Genomic DNA, 16,277 nt, shown 5'->3' on the forward strand with positions numbered 1-16,277 from the left:
AACACATGATGTTTCCAGGTCTCAGGCTAGGTTGCTCATCACATGCATCGATCTCCAAACCACCTCTGTTGCACTCTCATTAAATGGGGTGCACAGATCCTTCTGCTTCTGTTTGCCACAGAAAGTGTTGTTGTGCAGTAGGCCTGATTTCGAACCCAATCAGTTATATGTAAGCAATAAGGCATGAGGGGTGTGGTATATGGCCAAAATACCACGGTTAAGGGCTGTTCTTAAGCATGACGCAGTGCGGACTGCCTGACACAGCCCTTAGCCATGGTAAATTGGCCATATATCACAAACCCCCGAGGTGCCTTATTGCTATTATAAACTGGTTACCAACGTAATCAGAGCAGTAAAAATAAATGTTTTGTCATACCCATGGTAATGTGTCTAATATACCACGGCTGTCCGCCATTCAGCATTCAGGGCTCGAACCACCCACTTTATAATGGTGCCATAATCTCTGAACATGAGATCAAAGGGGAGTGAAATGTGACTGAGGTGGTTCGAAAACCATGCTCTTTTGATGAGTAGGCTATCCTTGCTGGAGACTTGGACTTTTTTTCAAATACAAGTTACATTTATGGATTCAAATATTCAATCTGTGCATTACACATTCTAAAATATTAAATGAAAATGCAATACCCTAATAGAAATACAAAATTATAAAATTAAAATACAATTTCTATTGGCACTGAAATCGCTACACACATATGACACGGAGTGGCAAGGAGTGGAATGATAGTTTAAGACTGGTACCCAGACTAGTGCATCTAGACCAAATCTTTGCTCCCCAAATTCTGTGCAGTAATTGCGGATTCTGACTCCCGGAAACTCAACTCACTGGTAACATTTGTTGGAGCATGCAGGCAAAACTGTCCTTGAACAACGAAAACATGCATGTTAGCTGGCTAAATAGCTATACAATGTTATATTTGATCAAGTGAAACCATATTAAAATCTCAAATTAGTTATTAAGCAAGCTAGCTAACTGTTCTAGCTAGCCAACAATACAAAAAACTCCCAGTCAGCTGGTGCTAATTGCTAGCTAGCTGTAGCATTGTGAATAGCTAGCTAGCTATAACAAACAAGTTTAGCTAAACAGCTTGCCTCCATGAATGTGACTGATATTCACGGACTTGGATACCGTTAAATCTGTTCCCATCACGATTAAAAGGTAAAATACTTTATTTTCAATATTTCTTGTTAGCTGGTTATAATACAAATCACCAAGATTGAGAGTTAGCGAGCAGCTAGTTACCCCCTCACTGAACACAGCTGATCAACTTTCATCCATACTTAGCTCGGACATCTGCTAGTTGGCAAAGACCAACATTCTGCTTGTTTGGTTTGGGCTTGAGTTCATGTACTAACTAGTGTTGATAATCCCTGAAATGTCCTTGCTTTCAACCAAAAACCAAACCCTGTTTGCAATCGATATCTAAAATGTATATTGTTTAATATTGTTATCTTTCTTTAGGACTAGCTGTAGTCATGTTGCTCCTACCAACACCTTCTCTATTGGTCTGTAGAGGACTGTAGTGTTATGTTCCCCTATGGTTTAACTCTCCTCTCTTTGTTATTTCTCATTGTAGAAGCCCCAGGATGGTGTGTGAGCTGCTAGTCTCCTCACTGTGGTTCCTTTTTGTCATCTTCTGGGTGGAGACCATAAGCGTGTGGCTGTTCCTATGCATCTTCTACCAGGACCAGGCATTTTATCACTGGGGAGATGGGTATGAGTACATCATCATATTTTACAAACAAGCAACTTGCTGATTCTTAATTGTCTTACAAATATCCAGATGAAATATCAAACAGACCTTCCTTTCTCATTGTGTTACTACAGGGTATTTGCAGATGACCCCGGCCAAATGCTGTACATGTTGAGCAGGTGAATCCTAATATTGATTTCTGTCTGTTCTTGGGTGTGATCAGATGAAATGCAGTACTATAACTTGTATCTGAAGTGGAAAACTATACTGTTAATAATAGTTATTACCATGTAGCACATCACAAGAATATGTTTACCAATACTGGCAAGAGAATGGGCATGATCAGGTTGAGTTCTTGACACTTTCATGAATAAAGTCTCCATTGTTCTCTTTCCACAGAGTGGATCCCTCTGGACAGATGCAGACCTGAAACAGTGAAAGCATATGAGGAACAGCACATAATGGATTGTTCTCTCCAGATATAAAATGATGGGAGCTGTATGTTTGAGACACTCCTATAAAATAATGAGAATCAGTAGTATTTTTCTACCTCCCTGCTCCTGGTTCCCTCCTAGATTTAGCGCATGGTCATTGTCAACATGAAGAAACTGCATTGAATGCAGTTGGATTGATGTTGGATATGGGTAGAGACACCCAGCTTGGCAAGAAGAACCAGGGAGGGGGTCTTGCCGTAACTGTGGAATAGATGCATAGTGAGGCAGCTAAGTGTTCCCCACCAAAGCATGAACCATCATACATATGTTCTATTTCCATTGTCTGTGTTAATATGTGATATAGGTCAAACAATGTGGGAAAACACTTGGCAGATGCTTTGAAAAAATATTTTTACATGAGGTTTAGTCCATAGTCAATGTCATTTTTGTGGATTTCGGCAGACTTGCACATTATCATGGTTGTACACATGTTAGTTTGTTTATTTGTTTGTTTTCACATATGTGTCTGTATACATAATCTGCTTCAGTCTGGGCACTTACATGACAGTGTCACTGGATTTTTTTGCTATGTAAAACACTAACAACATTATTGACATGATACACATTCAATTAAAAACTTTACTCTTGGAAATCTTCCAACGTGACGATAATATAATATGCACTCATCAGTATTTTGTAATTTGCGCTCAAACTAAAATGTTGAATGTAGCTTTTTTTTTTGCTGTTGTAAAGCTCACACCACACTAATAATGTCATGAATGCTCTTCTAGCAAATGTGGAAAATTATTACAAACCTTAGATGAATTCTACATTTTGACTTGTACCTGTTCATAACTTGTAAATTGTCTTCATTGAAGATCATCCTTCTGTAATGTCAGTCAGCCTAACACAAGTCTTGTCTTTGTAATGTTGACTTCTTCTTGTTTAGGAAAGTGGCATGTTGGGTTAAACTGGGCAGTGACACCAATGGTACGTTTGGTTTTATTTGTTTGCATCTGAAGACAATAAATTCGGACATTTTCCAAGCTTGTTGTACTACTATTTCAAACAGTTTCAGATTTGCTGCAGATTGATGGTTGGTATATAATTTCTCAATTTTATATTCCAATACAGTAGAGGGCAGTGATGTGTTATTTTAGTATCTTGCTTTCCAACGTAGAATCGTATAAATTGATAAGGGGTAGTTTATGGTACCACCAAAGATTTTTATGACTAAACCAAGATGGACCACAGCCCGTTGTTTCAAATGAGAACAAATTAGCCATAGTGGGCAGAGCAAGCAAGGAGGTGGGCAGAGCCAAGAACGAGCTAGCGAGATCCTATTGGCGCATTCTAGCAATCATTTGCATATTTCCTTTGGGGCATGTCTACTCTGTGAAGTGCGCGTGTGCACAAACAATTCGCCTTTGCACCCCTGCTAAACAACGCCTTTTTTAAAACTTTGTCAAAGGGTAAAGTCTACTAAACTTAGTTCACTCTGTTCGTAACAAAAAACTGTATTGAGATCAAATGTTTCACTGATGAGTAAATGTCGGCTAAAATCCATCTCGTTCCATCTTCTCCCACTACCGACCCTTATACAAATGATCAAAACTTATGGTAGAAAACGTAAAATTAACATAAAAGACAATGTGCCATTGAACATTAATAAATGGAATTGACAAATATATACACATTTTCATTCACTACATCAAGGGGTCGGTATTGTTAAATAAAAAACACTAAATCAGACTTCACCTCTGAAGTGATCGAGGTACACCAAATATGCTCTACACAGGACCAATAGTTTTTCAACGGTCACTGTCAAATCAAATCAAATCAAATGTATTTATATAGCCCTTCGTACATCAGCTGAAATCTCAAAGTGCTGTACAGAAACCCAGCCTAAAACCCCAAACAGCAAGCAATGCATGTGAAAGAAGCACGGTGGCTGGGAAAAACTCCCTAGGAAAAACTCCTGAGAAAGGCCGAAAACCTAGGAAGAAACCTAGAGAGGAACCAGGCTATGAGGGGTGGCCAGTCCTCTTCTGGCTGTGCCGGGTGGATATTATAACAGAACATGGTCAAGATGTTAAAATGTTCGTAAATGACCAGCATGGTCAAATAATAATAATCATAGTAGTTGTCGAGGGTGCAACAAGCACGTCCGGTGAACAGGTCAGGGTTCCGTAGCCGCAGGCAGAACAGTTGAAACTGGAGCAGCAGCATGGCCAGGTGGACTGGGGACAGCAAGGAGTCATCATGCCAGGTAGTCCTGAGGCATGGTCCTAGGGCTCAGGTCCTCCGAGAGAAAGAAAGAGAATTAGAGAGAGCATATTTACATTCACACAGGACACCGAATAAGACAAGAGAGTACTCCAGATGTAACAGACTGACCCTAGCCCCCCGACACATAAACTACTGCAGCATAAATACTGGAGGCTGAGACAGGAGGGATCAGAAGACACTGTGGCCCCATCCGATGATACCCCCGGACAGGGCCAAACAGGCAGGATATAACCCCACCCACTTTGCCAAAGTACAGCCCCCACACCACTAGAGGGATATCTACAACCATCAACTTACCGTCCGAAGACAAGGCCGAGTATAGCCCACAAAGATCTCCGCCACGGCACAACCCAAGGGGGGGCGCCAACCCAGACAGGAAGACCACGTCAGTGGCTCAACCTACTCAAGTGACGCACCCCTCCCATGGACGGCATGGAAGAACACCAGTAAGTCAGTGACTCAGCCCCTGTAAAAGGGTTAGAGGCAGAGAATCCCAGTGGGAAGAGGGGAACCGACAAGGCAGAGACAGCAAGGGCGGTTCGTTGCTCCAGCCTTTCCGTTCACCTTCACACTCCTGGGCCAGACTATACTTAATCATAGGACCTACTGAAGAGATAAGTCTTCAGTAAAGACTTAAAGGTTGAGACTGAGTCTGCGTCTCTCACATGGGTAGGCAGACCATTCCATAAAAATGGAGCTCTATAGGAGAAAGCCCTTCCTCCAGCCGTTTGCTTAGAAATTCTAGGGACAATTAGGAGGCCTGCGTCTTGTGACCGTAGCGTACGTGTAGGTATGTACGGCAGGACCAAATCGGAAAGATAGGTAGGAGCAAGCCCATGTAATGCTTTGTAGGTTAGCAGTAAAACCTTGAAATCAGCCCTTGCCTTAACAGGAAGCCAGTGTAGGGAGGCTAGCACTGGAGTAATATGATCAAATTTTTTGGTTCTAGTCAGGATTCTAGCAGCCGTATTTAGCACTAACTGAAGTTTGTTTAGTGCTTTATCCGGGTAGCCGGAAAGTAGAGCATTGCAGTAGTCGAGCCTAGAAGTAACAAAAGCATGGATTAATTTTTCTGCGTCATTTTTGGACAGAAAGTTTCTGATTTTTGCAATGTTACGTAGATGGAAAAAAGCTGTCCTTGAAGCAGTCTTGATATGTTCTTCAAAAGAGAGATCAGGGTCCAGAGTAACGCCGAGGTCCTTCACAGTTTTATTTGAGACGACTGTACAACCATCCAGATTAATTGTCAGATTCAACAGAAGATCTCTTTGTTTCTTGGGACCTAGGACAAGCATCTCTGTTTTGTCCGAGTTTAAAAGTAGAAAATTTGCAGCCATCCACTTCCTTATGTCTGAAACACAGGCTTCTAGCGAGGGCAATTTTGGGGCTTCACCATGTTTCATTGAAATGTACAGCTGTGTGTCGTCCGCATAGCAGTGAAATTTAACATTATGTTTTCGAATGACATCCCCAAGAGGTAAAATATATAGTGAAAACAATAGTGGTCCTAGAACGGAACCTTGAGGAACACAGAAATTTACAATTGATTTGTCATGGGACGAACCATTCACAGAGACAAACTGATATCTTTCCGACAGATAAGATCTAAACCAGGCCAGAACTTGTCCATGTAGACCAATTTGGGTTTCCAATCTCTCCAAAAGAATGTGGTGATCGATGGTATCAAAAGCGGCACTAAGATCTAGGAGCATGAGGACAGATGCAGAGCCTCGGTCTGACGTCATTAAAAGGTCATTTACCACCTTCACAAGTGCAGTCTCAGTGCTATGATGGGGTCTAAAACCAGACTGAAGCGTTTCGTATACATTGTTTGTCTTCAGGAAGGCAGTGAGTTGCTGCGCAACAACTTTTTCTAAAATTTTTGAGAGGAATGGAAGATTCGATATAGGCCGATAGTTTTTTATAATTTCTGGGTCAAGGTTTGGCTTTTTCAAGAGAGGCTTTATTACTGCCACTTTTAGTGAGCTTGGTACACATCCGGTGGATAGAGAGCCGTTTATTATGTTCAACATAGGAGGGCCAAGCACAGGAAGCAGCTCTTTCAGTAGTTTAGTTGGAATAGGGTCCAGTATGCAGCTTGAGGGTTTGGAGGCCATGATTATTTTCATCATTATGTCAAGAGATATAGTACTAAAACACTTTAGTATCTCCCTTGATCCTAGGTCCTGGCAGAGTTGTGCAGACTCAGGACAATGGAGCCCTGGAGGAATACCCAGATTTAAAGAGGAGTCCGTAATTTGCTTTCTAATGATCATGATCTTTTCCTCAAAGAAGTTCATAAATTTATTACTGCTGAAGTGAAAGCCATCCTCCATTTGCGAATGCTGCTTTTTAGTTAGCTTTGCGACAGTGTCAAAAAGAAATTTTGGATTGTTCTTATTTTCCTCAATTAAGTTGGAAAAATAGGATGATCGTGCAGCAGTGAGGGCTCTTCGATACCACTGTCTGAGACTAATGTAAAGACTCTGTCATAAGAAGCTGTGCAGCCAAGGCAACTAGGTTCTTAAAGTCTGGAGGGACAGTCCTGTAAGTCGCTCTGGATAAGAGCGTCTGCTAAATGACTTAAATGTAAATGTAATGTAAATGTTCTTTTCACATTGGTTTTCGTTGCTTCCCAGTGGCAATTCAATTTACGGGCTATATTGACATGGGAAACATATGTTTACATTGCCAAAGCAAGTGATTTTTTTTTTTACTGTAAACACTACACTTACAAAAGTTCCAAAAGAATAAAGACATTTCAATGTTGTAATGATGTACAAAAATAAATAAACATAAATATAGGTTATATTTACAAGGTGTTTGTTCTTCACTGGTTGTCCTTTTCTTGTAGCAACAGGTCACACATTTTGCTGCTGTGATTGCACAATGTGGTATTTCACCCAGTAGATATGGGAGTTTATCAAAATTGGATTTGTTTTCGAATTCTTTGTGGGTCTGTGTAATCTGAAGGAAATATGTGTCTGTAATATGGCCATACATTTTGCAGGAGGCATCTCAGTTTCCACCTCATTTTGTGGGCAGTGTGCACATAGCCTATTTTCTCTTGAGAGCCAGGTCTGCCTTTGGCGGCTTTTCTCAAAAGCAAGGCTATGCTCACTCAGTCTGTACATAGTCAAAGATTTCCTTAATTTTGGGTCAGTCACAGTGGTCAGGTATTCTGCCAATGTGTACTCTCTGTTCAGGGCCAAATACCATTCTAGATTGCTCTGCTTTTTGGTCAATTCTTTCCAATGTGTCAGGTAATTATATTTTTGTTTTCTCATGATTTGTGTCCTGGCGCTCTGTGGGGTCTGTTTGCGTTTGTGAACAGAGGACCAGCTTGCTTAGGGGGCTCTTCTCCATGTTTATTTATATGTCAGTGATGGCTTTGTTATGGAAGGTTTGGGAATTGCTTCCTTTTAGGTGGTTGTAGAATTTAACGTCTCTTTTCTAGATTTTGATAATTAGCGGGTATCGGCCTAATTCTGCTCTGCATGCATTATTTGGTGTTATAGGTTTATACTTTTGCAGAATTCTGCATGCGGGCTCATGCTCCTCTCACTACCGTATTTGGTTGTGAGTGGAACCGCTAACCGGATGCTTTACATTTATATATCTGGTGAAATATCTGTCTCTTTGTTCTATCTGTGGTACCACTGCCTACCACAAATCCACATACGAGATATAGAAAAACTGACCGTATATCTGCGACGTAATTATATTCAGGCAGCTCGGAAGCTACCCATGAAAATATCAGGGGTCCTACTAGTTGTAAGGCGCATCCAGTCAGGACAAGAAAAGCAAAAAGAGCGAAAGCTCAGAGTACTTTGCAGTAAGTAGCTAACTAGGTAATCAACTGAGTTTCTCTTTCTTTCAGGTAAAGTGTTTTAGTAAGGAGTGACTTCAACGGTTGTCTGAATTTCTAAGAAACTATTCTTCCAGTAGTGGTCATTCTTTTAAGATCATGGCTCCAACTATCCAGACACAAGCACAGCGAGACTCAGACGGTCACAGGTAAATATCCTCTCCGATGTATTTTCTTTGCCGCAACTAGCTAACGTTAGGTAACCTAGCTAATGACGATTGATTGTCCCGTGATAAGTTAACATAAGTTAAAATATTGGGTGGGGGGGCGCGCGCGCGCTGTGTTACTTCCTATTTCTTCAGTCTATCAGCTGAGTGTAGCTAACAACACTTGTTTTTCTCTCCACGTGACTAGGAGTTCATCACACAGAACTGTTCCAGAGAGGTATGCATGCAGTTTGTTGTACATGTTAAAACAAAAGTGATTCAGTTACAGCTGAAGTTATTGTGTGTTTTAAATGCAAAGGGGGTGGAGGGCTGGCGATATCATGGACAGATCAAAACCCATATGACCATTTAGGTAGTTATCAGTTTGGGTTATGAGGCATCAATGGTTGATAGAACATGTTTTTGATGACTACTTCTTCTTTGTATACTTTTGTAATGTGTGACTCCGTGTTTGGCCCAACCAATCTCCCAGGTCTGGAGTGGTCTGTCGGGTAAAGTACTGCAACAGCCTGCCTGACATCCCATTTGATCCCAAATTCATCACATATCCATTTGACCAGCACAGGTAACCAGCCCTTGTTCCTTCTGCCATAAAGGTCAGTCAAGATGTTACGTCTATTAAATGTATTGTTGTTGTAACCACCGTGTGCAGCTTTTATTTTCTAAGCCTTCTCCCATAAATACTGTACTGCCACTGTAGCTGACTCTGATGTTGTGCTGTCTGGTGTTAACAGGTTTGTGCAGTACAAGGCTACGTCGTTAGAGAAGCAACACAAACATGAACTGCTTACTGAGCCTGACCTTGGCGTCACCATCGACCTCATTAACCCAGACACCTACCGCGTCGACCCCAGCAGTATGTTTCTCAATGACACAGTCAGTATATTTTTGTGGTAGTTACTTGAAGCTTGTGTAGTATTGATTTAGAATCGTCCCATCCTTATTTTTCTAGTTCTTCTTGATCCAGCTGATGAGAAGTTATTGGAAGAAGACATCACAGCTCCATCCAGCTCGAAAAGGTTTGGATACAGACTGTGTACCAGTCAATACAGTGTCTTTGTGACAAAATTCAATGAAAATCTTAATGACTTGGGATCTGTGCTATGAGCCTTGTGTTTGTCTTCCTGTAGATCTCAGCAGCACGCCAAGGTAGTCCCGTGGATGAGGAAGACTGAGTACATCTCTACAGAGTTCAACAGATATGGTGTCTCCAATGAGAAAGTGGAAGTCAAGTGAGTGTGACCTAACAGGCTAGCTAACCACCACATTCAGCATACACACTTCCCATTTTGTAGTGTTTTCTGTTTGTCCCACCCCTAATATAACCTATGTGTTCTGTCCTTAGGATCGGTGTGTCTGTCAAACAGCAGTTCACAGAGGAGGAGATATACAAGGATAGGGACAGCCAGATTGCTGCAATTGAAAAGACCTTTGAGGATGCACAGAAACCGGTGAGAGTGCCCCGTGTTTGGCTATGCACAATTCACTGTGCTATATTCAGTCCAAATAGCTCTTACAGTAACAACATCAAAGTCAATGTCCAGCTACACAGAGATCACACAGTTCATTGTATGCTCCTTCTAATATGAAGATTGCAATATCCTCTTTCATTCCATCAAAGTTATTGTACAGATGTTGAATCTTAATTGTTCCTATATTGTCGCAGGCAAAATAATCCTGCAGCAACATAATTTTAATGTTTAGTCCATAATATTTCTTGATCGGTGGTCAAAATGAGGCGACATGAAAAGTGGGATACTGTTAATATTTGTATTTATTTTACCTTTATTTAACTAGGCAAGTCAGTTAAGAACAAATTCTTATTTTCAATGACGGCCTAGGAACAGTGGGTTAACTGCCTTGTTCAGGGGCAGAACGACAGATTTGTACATTGTCAGCTCAGGGATTCGAACTTGCAACCTTTCGGTTACTAGTCCAACACTCTAACCACTGGACAATGCTGCCTACTGTGTTAGTGTGGTTTTTCAGTGGATTTATGTAAATTGCGAAGCTCATCAAAATTTCCTGCGGTGAAGGGAAATTCTCCGCAACAGAAGTGATCAAATTAAGATTCTACATCTGCATATCACACGTGGTGTTCATCCTCTTCCCCCAGATTGCCCAGCACTACAGTAAACCCAGAGTCACTCCTGTGGAGGTGATGCCTGTTTTCCCTGACTTCAAGGTGAGCACCCATGATGCTCAACAGGACATACAGTACCATTGTATTGGCCTCCTATCTGAATTATGCCCATGGTCTTTGTTTCTGGGCAGTCATTGGTTCCTTTATCTGTTCTAAGCTGGATGCGTTTAGCTGTTGTTGTCTAGCCCCATTGTGTTTTGGTAAAGAGTAAGCATTTGTGTGTTCTGTTCTCTGCTCCCCAGATGTGGATCAACCCGTGTGCTCAGGTAATCTTCGACTCTGATCCTGCTCCTAAAGACATGTCAGCACCCCAGGGTGTGGAGATGATGTCACAGGCCATGATTAGGTGAGGACAAAACAATGCCACTTTGTGTGTGTGCCTGTGAATTAAAAATAAAAAAAGTGTGTGTGTGTGTGACTGTCCTGCACTATGACAATTTACACCGTGTTTTGAATTGTTTGTTGTGCCCTGCAGAGGTATGATGGATGAGGAAGGAAACCAGTTTGTGGCCTACTTCCTGCCCAATGAGGAAACAATTCGCAAGCGCAAGAGAGATGTGGATGAGGAGCTGGACTACATGCCTGATGATCTGTGAGAAATCCAACAAGCATTTACACTAACCTTGAGTAGACAGGACACCAACAATTCTACTGATATATGAACTATCCCTATCAATAATATTCAGGTTTCACATTGTCATTGTCTACTTCCTCATACCTACTTGGTTCACCTTGTCCAAGTACAGAACCTGTAGGATGTTGGAATCGCTGAAGCACACTTACTGTAACATTGAACTAAATGTGATGGTGTGTGTGTGTTCTAGGTATGACTATAAGATAGCCAGGGAGTACAACTGGAACGTGAAGAACAAAGCCAGCAAGGGCTACGAGGAGAACTACTTCTTTATCTTCAGAGACGGAGATGGAGTCTACTACAACGAGCTGGAGACCAGGTAACCACTGGCCCGGATGGGGGGGGGCTCATAGTGGGGTCTGTTGGGTTTACATTGGCAGGTGGTGACATGGGATTGTCTTTGAAGAGAGAGTCACATTATTCTCTTAGATTTGTATTTGCTAGGGTGGGTTAAGTTAGTTTGTTTTGGCCTGTGGACACCACCTGTGAAGAAGGTTTTTGGCCTGACTGTGTTGGCCTGACTGTGTTGGCCTGACTGTGTTGGCCTGACTGTGTTGGCCTGACTGTGTTGGCCTGACTGTGTTGGCCTGACTGTGTTGTCCTGGATTGCAGAGTGCGGCTGAGTAAGAGGAGAGCTAAGGCTGGAGCCCAGTCTACTACAAACGCTGTGCTGGTGTGTAAGCACAGAGACATGAATGACAAGGAGCTGGAAGCACAGGTGAGACTGCTAATTAGGCCTGTTTTCTACACTGAGCATTACTTTCAATCTGTGGAAACTACTGTGTTTACTTAATAAGTGGACCTCAACACTGATAGAGATGAGCAGGTAGTGCTGGACATAAGCAGAGAAGTATACATTTGCAGACATCTAAATAATCTGAGTAATCATGACATCCGTCTTTGTGTCCATTAGGACGCGCGTAAGGCTCAGCTGGAGAACCATGAACCAGAGGACGAAGAAGAGGACATGGACTTGGGTAAACTGCAGGACTCTGGTCAGTCTCTCCCCTCTGTCCTCCCCAATGTTTACTACTGTGTCTGCAGAGGCTCTTTGTTTACCACTGCTTCTTAGGTCCAGATGAATTAATGATCTGTTTGTTTCCACTCACAGGTGATGAGAAGGGCAGCGAGAGTGAGGGAGACAACTCTGACAGTGACTCTGACAGGGAGGATGAGGATGGAAAGCGGAGTGGAGCTGAGGATGATGAAGAGGGAGTGAAGCGGAGGAGGAAGGCCAGTGGTAGTGGCAGTGAGAGTGGCGAGGAGGAGGTCAAGCTGGCGGATGAGGTGGAAATCTTCGGTAGCGACGACGACAGTGATGACGACGACAACGAGCCCAAGAATGCAGCAGCCCGGAGCAGTGGGGAGGAGGGCAGTGGGAGTGAGAAGGAGAGCCATAGGGAGAGGAGTAGGAGTGGCAGCGCGTCTCCGGCCCACAGTAGCGGGAGTGACCACTCAGAGGGTGGCCGTGCCCAGAGCGGGAGTGGCAGTGAGCAGGCCTCAGACTCCAGCGACGGCAGTGACAGTGAATAAGAGCCTAGGCCTTCTTACTGTGACAACGCCAGCACACCATGCCTCACCCCCGAGCTCCAGCCAGCCCACGCTGACAAGCCCCACCCTCAGAACAGCCATGTCTTTACAGACTCAGTCTGAGGCTAGCAACTCATTCCTGTTGAATGTTACAGTTTGCTACTTTTTTAGGAGAGATACACCCTCTAAGGGACTTCTACAAGGCTTTTGGGTACCTGTAAATGTCAGTTACTCATCTGTCAGACCTTTGCTCATAGATATAGCTGGAGCTACTATCTTAGTCGTTGTGTACAGTACATGCTTCATTGAACAAAATTCTTTCCTACCAACAACATATTTATTTTTTTCTTTTAAGCTGTTATTTTGTTAAGTCAGTTTGTCTTTATGGTTTGTAGATTTCTCACTTAAGTACTTAAAGTGGTGTGAAAGCAGAAACTTTTTTTCTGTTTAATTTTCTGGTGTGCATAAATCTGTTAAATATGTTTTTCTTTGTCCTTAGCGTTTTGAGGATACAATGCATTAGAAATGTAATTGGAACATCCAATAAAATGTGGGAAAGTTTAGCTTTTTTTTACGTTTTGAACTAAACTTTCAAAATAACATTTTCTGCCAATTTCTTGTTTCCCTCCCAAAAACTGCTACTATGAACCAGTATAAATTCAGTTGTATGATGGAAACTTCTCTTAACATTTAGATATTGTAAATAAATGGTAGTAGCTGATTTTACAACATTTATGCCTGTATGTTTCTTATACTGCTAACAGTCACTCTCTCCAAAGTCCCCTCTTTATAGATGAACATGTATTCCTGGAATCATTTTCCTTCCAAAGTGGTGGTAATGTAGCCTGGTCCCAGATCTGTTTGTGCTACCATGTCAACTCCTTGTCACTCATTGGTGTGACAATTCCACAAGGAGTTGACAAAAGAGAGCAGAAAGACTGGCAACCAGGCTGGTAATAATGGTTTCTGAGTACAACTAAGGAATAAGAATGCAATAACACAAGTGACACCATAAGCAATTTATTGCAAACCAGTAATGAAGTTAATGTACTGGTATGTTCAATACATGCACTTTTGCCAACTTGAACACAAGTGTCTATTCAGCGAAAGAAAGACAGTTTGTTTATCAGCCACTCTTCAGACAAGTCATCTATGTTTCGCGTCTCAAAAACCTATTGAGAAAAAAGGGGTAGGATCAGGCTAAACATGCATATTTTCTATTATAACTTCTCTATTTTGTGAGTTTAGGGTTGGGCTTACGCTCAGATCATTATTGTTGTCAGTCAATACTTGAAACAGAAAATAGTCCTGACCTTTGTGAGCTCTGCTGCGGAGACCAGTTGGTTCTTGCTGCCTGCGTACATCATTTGCTGCTCAGGCTTGCACCCTGTTGGGATGAGGGTGTATAAGTCACAGATGTATGTCCACAACCTTTTTGATCTCTCCAAATGATAAATATTTATTGATTCTCATTACTTTCAATTATCACTTACTACCTTCGAAATGTTATTTTGTTCAAAGGATGTTGTAGCACAGCAATGCTAATCCTTCACTTAATTGGCTATTCACTGAATTCGGATGAATTACTCACCCACTGGACTTGAGAATATGAAACACAGTGGGTAGGACACCCTGCCATCTGTATGGACGTATTTGTAGCTGTAAACAACGAATGTACACTATATTGTCAAGGAAATCCAATCACTGGTCAATGATACAACTCAACACTGGCAGTGCTGGTGAATATGGGTTAACATAGATTTCTGCTGTATCACTCCTAAATGTTCTAAAAGGATATCTTGGCTGCCGCTCGGGAAGTTCATTCCTCAGGTCATCTAGGGAGATGTCCTGAAATGTGAGTGTGTGTTTTGAGTTGAACTGGTAATGATACAGGTGTGGATGGATTTTAGTAATTATTATATTATCAGAAAGACAACGTGACTTACCTCATACTCTTCCTCCAGGATCACAAGCTGTTTCTCCATGTCAATTTTCACTGAGGGAATAGGATAATTATTCTATATTGAGTCCTAGACACAGTATGTTTCTCTGTTTCTGGGTTTATTTGTTTGTTTTTTAATTAGGTGAAACAGGGGACAGTTGGCCTACTGAGGAACATGGTTTCAATGAAGTCTTACTCACTCAGGATGGCTGCATTGTTGGTCTCTTTTCGAAATCTAAACTTCTTCAGTTTTTCTTTCAGACTCTCATCCACCTCGCACACAACCAAAGAGCTTGACTAGAATGTAAAAGTGAAACAAGTTCATCAACCGTGGGAAGTTTTGACACATTGTAATTGTATATGTAGGTTATATTGCTACTGTCAGGCTACATCATTGAAAGTTCTGTCATATTTCACTTAGAGGGAGAGAGAGAGAGCAAGAGAGAGTGGAGGGCAGACTGGGGAGAGAAAGAAAGGGAGGGATACAGAAAAATAGGTTTTAGAGCAACTTGTTTTGATATCTGAAGTTCAAGTTTCCATGAACGCATAGCTCATAACAAAATCTTAAAGTGACATTGAGGCCAGGAAGTGCTTTTGTTACATCATGGGACAAAAAAACTTCCTGTGTCAAGAGGGTGTGGGGTGATGGGAGGGGAGTAGCAAAAATAAATGTACGCCTGCCTAAAAATCTTTACAACATAAACTAGGACATCACCATACATACCGAAATACATTTTCTTGGTAAAGTGCAATATCGTATAAATAAACGGTCTCCCATACCATTCTAGAAGAGGTTTTGTTTTGGGTTCTTGTCTGCAAAGATCCTGTCGTATTGTTGAGGTAGTTCCTCCTCGGCCAACTGCTTGTGACAGGATGCTGTCTGACTCTCAAGATCCTCCTTTTATGTTGTAGCACATACAGTAGGGAAGGGCAGGCATTAACAAATACTCGAGCATCCACCCCTTCTGCACTGTGCCAGATCTAGCATTATTGAGACTGACTAATGTTATGGATGTTCTTAGTTCTATGTCTACATTCCCTTGTCGCTATATCCGGCAGCAAATCATGCCTTTTTAATAATACAATGTTTTATACCCAAAATAATTAGTGTTGCAACAAGATAAAACAACAAAGTGATATTCTCGTTTCACATTTGTTTAATGGGTGCAGTCAGAGAAAGCTGAGCATTCTTTGATAATCTGATTAATTCTACATGAGTGTTTTTAGCTTTTATTTAAAGAAATGGCAAAGTCACTGTCTGTGTCCTCTGTAATTTATATCTTCATTCCTCAAATCTAACTGATCAAATGCAATCAAGCCAAATATGTTTGTTTGAGACCAAAGAGTTGAATTTGAATGAACAGAGTGCTTGGTTTGACAGCGGCTATCCATCATATCAGAGAGGAAAAGGCGAAGCGAGAGGGATAATTGGGCCCAAAATCTGTCTTATCCCGCAGGTGACGTTTTTTCGCTCACCAAGCGAAGATATTTTGTATGGAGGTCATGAAAAAAAAACATGGCTTATTTGATCGAATATAAGTTTCGTAATCATTAGGAT

At 41.7% G+C, this 16,277-nt stretch overlaps 2 protein-coding genes and 1 long non-coding RNA gene across 3 annotated transcripts; 2 read left to right on the plus strand and 1 right to left on the minus strand.

Annotated features, from left to right (window-relative positions):
* Positions 1-493: 493 nt before the first annotated feature.
* On the plus strand, positions 494-3,192 carry LOC115206363 (uncharacterized). The gene is made up of 4 exons (XR_003880786.1): positions 494-1,177; positions 1,596-1,733; positions 1,847-1,891; positions 2,112-3,192. It is a non-coding gene; the product is annotated as an uncharacterized LOC115206363 (long non-coding RNA).
* A 4,982-nt stretch (positions 3,193-8,174) lies between these two features.
* On the plus strand, positions 8,175-13,508 carry LOC115206364 (RNA polymerase II-associated factor 1 homolog). The gene is made up of 14 exons (XM_029773214.1): positions 8,175-8,452; positions 8,658-8,687; positions 8,943-9,035; positions 9,205-9,326; positions 9,423-9,489; positions 9,601-9,702; positions 9,816-9,921; positions 10,587-10,655; positions 10,856-10,959; positions 11,089-11,205; positions 11,438-11,566; positions 11,860-11,965; positions 12,161-12,242; positions 12,359-13,508. The coding sequence occupies exons 1-14, from the start codon at positions 8,403-8,405 to the stop codon at positions 12,778-12,780; spliced, it is 1,599 nt and encodes a 532-aa protein (XP_029629074.1). The 5' UTR covers positions 8,175-8,402; the 3' UTR covers positions 12,781-13,508.
* Positions 13,509-13,781: 273 nt separating this feature from the next.
* LOC115206365 (glia maturation factor gamma) lies at positions 13,782-15,649 on the minus strand. Its single transcript, XM_029773215.1, has 7 exons — positions 15,500-15,649; positions 14,920-15,016; positions 14,724-14,773; positions 14,576-14,625; positions 14,369-14,451; positions 14,091-14,164; positions 13,782-13,949 (listed from the first exon to the last, which is right to left on the minus strand). Exons 1-7 carry the CDS (start codon positions 15,500-15,502, stop codon positions 13,878-13,880), a joined length of 429 nt encoding a protein of 142 aa, XP_029629075.1. The 5' UTR covers positions 15,503-15,649; the 3' UTR covers positions 13,782-13,877.
* Between the last annotated feature and the right edge of the window lie 628 nt (positions 15,650-16,277).

This window comes from Salmo trutta, chromosome 13 (genome assembly GCF_901001165.1).
Source record: "Salmo trutta chromosome 13, fSalTru1.1, whole genome shotgun sequence".
Taxonomy (NCBI): Eukaryota; Metazoa; Chordata; class Actinopteri; order Salmoniformes; family Salmonidae; genus Salmo; species Salmo trutta.